This window comes from Rutidosis leptorrhynchoides, chromosome 7, assembly GCF_046630445.1.
Source record: "Rutidosis leptorrhynchoides isolate AG116_Rl617_1_P2 chromosome 7, CSIRO_AGI_Rlap_v1, whole genome shotgun sequence".
Taxonomy (NCBI): Eukaryota; Viridiplantae; Streptophyta; class Magnoliopsida; order Asterales; family Asteraceae; genus Rutidosis; species Rutidosis leptorrhynchoides.
In genome coordinates, this window is record NC_092339.1 from 120011367 (window position 1) to 120015287 (window position 3921).

The 3921-nt window shown below is 30.7% G+C and overlaps 1 protein-coding gene across 1 annotated transcript; it reads left to right on the forward strand.

Annotated features, from left to right (window-relative positions):
- The first annotated feature begins 1817 nt into the window (after positions 1 to 1817).
- On the forward strand, positions 1818 to 2910 carry LOC139859559 (uncharacterized mitochondrial protein AtMg00810-like). The gene is made up of 2 exons (XM_071848342.1): positions 1818 to 2642; positions 2797 to 2910. Exons 1-2 carry the CDS (start codon positions 1818 to 1820, stop codon positions 2908 to 2910), a joined length of 939 nt encoding a protein of 312 aa, XP_071704443.1.
- The last annotated feature ends 1011 nt before the right edge of the window (positions 2911 to 3921 follow it).

A 3921-nucleotide genomic window follows, 5' to 3' on the forward strand; every position in this document is an offset into this window, starting at 1 on the left:
ATTATATCTAATGAGATGTTAAATTATTACATTATTATGATAACATGATGTACTAATATATCTTAATATGATATATAAATATTAAAACATTATTACAACGATAATCGTTACGTATAGATATCGTTTTGAATTTCTTAAGTTAGTAGTCTTGTTTTATGTATAAAGTTCATTGTTAATATACATAATGAGATACTTAATTATCATTTCATCATGTTAAACATATATATATGTTTGTATATATAATATCATGTCATATACAAGTTATAATGTTCGTGAATCATCGGACAAACTGGGTGGTCAAACGTTAACACAAAATCCATTTCAATTAACCAAGTCTTAACAAGTTTGATTTCTTAACATGTTGGAAACATTTAATCATGTAAATATAGATATCATATAATATATAATCATGGAAAAGTTCGGGTCACTACACTGTCAAATGTGCTTTCTGGAAAAACTCCTTATGGATGTGTTTTTAAAACGGATCCTAGTCTCTCTCACTTAAGATGTTTTGGTCGTTGTTTATGTTATGCAACTGTTTTAAATCCAAAAAATAAGTTTTCAAGCAGGTCTTTTAAATGTGTTTTGATTGGTTTTTGTAATGTTCAAATGGGTTATAAACTTTTAAATTTAGAAAACAGAAGTGTTCTTTTTTCAAGGGATGTGAAGTTTTATGAAAATAATTTTCCTCTGGAGTCAAAACTTGTTGACAATAGTTTGAGTGATTCTTCTGATAAAGAAAATTGTATGTTTTTTGACATAATTTTTTCAAATGATCAAGACATCAAAAGACCCAATGATGAAGGGAGAGCTGAATATGATGGTGAAGGTAGTAGTACAAGTGGCTACATTAATGAGCATAGTCCTACTAGAAACAGTCCTTCTAGTAGTGATAATGTGATTAATGAAGGTCATAGCACTTCTGAAACTCCCATGGATAACATATCATCTCCTGAGAATAACACTTATCAAAATACATAATTTAGAAGTCCTAATCACATTCAGTTTGTAAGGAGATCTTCCGGAGAGTCTGTTTTACCTAAAAGATTTGATGACTTTGTTATTGAAGAAAAAAGTTAAATATGAAATTGAAAAAGTGGTTAATTATTCTTTTTTAAATCAAGAAAATAAATGCTTTACTTCTAATCTTAAAAAATCTTATGAATTAAAAAATTATTTTGAAGCTTTAAAATATAGCAATTGGGTTGAGGCCATGAATCAAGAAATTGAAGCACTAAACAGGAATAAAAGATAGATTATAACAGTCTTACCTCCTAATAGAAAACCTATAGGATGTAAATGGGTTTACAGAATTAAATACAAGTCAAATGGAAAAGTGGATAGATATAAGGCTAGGCTTGTAGCCAAAGGTTTTATTCAAAAGGAAGGTATAGATTATGAAGAAACATTTTCTCCTATTGTGAAACATGTTACTGTTAGGTGCATAATTACTCTGGCTGTGCAAAATGGTCGGCCACTTTATCAATTGGATATTAATAATGCATTCCTTTATGGAGATTTACATGAGGAAATTTATATGAAGTTACCTGAGGGATATTTTTCTAAAAATGAAACTAAAGTTTGTATGTTGATTAAATCACTCTATGGTGTAAAACAAGCCCCAAGATAGTGGAATTCTAAATTGAATTTTGCTTGGTTGAGCATGGTTTTAAACAGAGTGTCTGTGATTATTCTTTGTATGTTAAAGCTGATAATAATGTTTTTATAGATTTGCTTGTTTATGTGGATGATATTGTTGTTACTGGAAATAACTTACAAGAAATTGAAAAGTTAAGAGTTTTTTGAAAACAAAGTTTATGATTAAAGATCTTGGATCTTTGAAATACTTTCTTGGTATTGAAGTTTTATCAAATGACAAGGGTATTTGTATGAATCAAAGGAAATATTGTCTTGAGTTGTTAAATGATTATGGAATGCTTGGGTGCAAACCTATTGGCACTCCTATTGAACTTAATATGAATGTTGAAAGTGAACCAAGTATCAAAGATCCTTTGCTAAAAAATATAATTGAATACCAAAAACTTGTTGGAAGGTTAATCTATTTAACTCTTACAAGACCTGGTATAGCTTTTTCTGTGCAAGTGTTAAGTCAGTATATGCATGCTCCATTACAGTCTCATTTTAATCTTGCTTTTAGGGTTTTGAGATATTTTAAAGGTGCTCCTAGAAAAGGAGTACAGTTTGTTAAAAGTGATTCATTTAAGTTGTATGCATATAGTGATTCTGATTATGCTAAATGCAAGTTAAATAGAAATTCTGTGACTGGTTATTTGGTATATTTCTGTAATTCATTGATATCTTGGAAAAGTAAAAAACAAGCAACAGTTTCTAGGTCCTCGGCAGAGGCTGGATATAGGGCTATGGCATCAACTGCTTGTGAAATTATTTGGATCATTAATCTGTTAACTGAATTGGGTATTATGATTGAGCTTCCTATGAATCTTTATTGTGATAACAGTTCAGCCTTGCAACTTGCAGCCTACCTTGTTTTCCATGAAAGAACAAAACATTTTGAAGTGGATGTACATTATATAAGACATAAAGTGGCTGCAAGTGTTATTAACACTTTAAAGATTGGTTCAGATTGTCAGCTTGCTGACATCTTAACCAAAGGGTTAAGTGTAAGTCAGCATGAACATTTGGTTAAACAATTGGGATTGCTTAACTTGTTTCAAAATAAGTTTGAAGGGGAATGTTCAAAATAACATAGGTCAAACTTATTTTGAGACTTTATGTAACATTACTAATTTGTGGTGTTTTCTAGAATAATTGCAGGTCAGACCGTGGAGACCCGCACCCAGATTTGTGAAATCAGGGGATGCATGGTCGACTCCACGGCTGACCATGGATCGACCGCAGAAACCTTTTGTTCACACATGCTCAGGATAGTTGCCTCCTTCATTCCCAAAGGAGTTTTGGTCACTAGAACACTAATCTTGGTCAATCATGCCTAATGACACATTAATGATGATTAAGCCTAGATTAATGATAACACATAAGTGTTATAAGAAAACATGTACATCTAAAATATATCTAGACATTCTTAGGATGATCACCAAGTCTCAACCAAGAATTGCTCTTTCCTTATACATGTGATTGGATATTAATGTATGCTTATACATTAATCTTGCAAATGCCACTTTGCAAGTAAAACTTACTTGTCTTAGTTTAATGCTATGATATGCTTAATTCTAAGATAATTCTAATGATCTCTTACTAGTCCTTACATGAATATTACTTGACTGCTTGTTATTAGTACATGTGTATTACTTGACTATTTGACTAAGTGCAAAATGATAAGTAGTAAGTCAATATGTATATGTATCAAACTTGTCTTACTATTTGTAACTAGTATTTGGACTACTTCATTATATGCATGTGTTACTTGGATAAATTGTAAAATGTCATAATCTAGTAAACTTAAAAGACAATGAAACATTAACACACATAGGTCTGCTTAAGTCTAAAATTAAGTTTATGAGTAAGTCTAAACTTGATTAACTTGATGTCTTGCAACATGCTTAATTGTTATTACATGCTTAATTTGTCAATATATCATTAACACGCTTAATTAATTACAAACAAATTCAAATCTTGTATACTAGCATGCTTTGTGATTAAAGTGGGTTTGTGTCATCAATGACATGTTGACCAACTAATAGAGATTTAGGAAATGTGTTAAATACAAATAAAGGATTATGACAAAACTGAGATTGCCTCAAATGATTATCATGTCTTGTATCCAAGAATGTTAGACTTTCCACTTTGGACATGATAAGTCACTATCGAAGCAATCCATCCAAGGTAAGTGGACATTTTAATGCATATAGTACTTGTATAGGATGTTGGTTATCTTTTGCAGGTGTTAAATGAAGTAAAGTGTCCAAAGAGTGATGTCCA

What these genes read in the sequence shown, in the direction of transcription:
- LOC139859559 (XM_071848342.1), top strand. Translation starts at nt 1,818, where the DNA reads ATGATTAAAGATCTTGGATCTTTGAAATACTTTCTTGGTATTGAAGTT. An exon ending in TCTTAACCAAAGGGTTAAGT is followed by an intron (nt 2,643 to 2,796) that starts GTAAGTCAGCAT and finishes GAATAATTGCAG; the next exon opens with GTCAGACCGTGGAGACCCGC.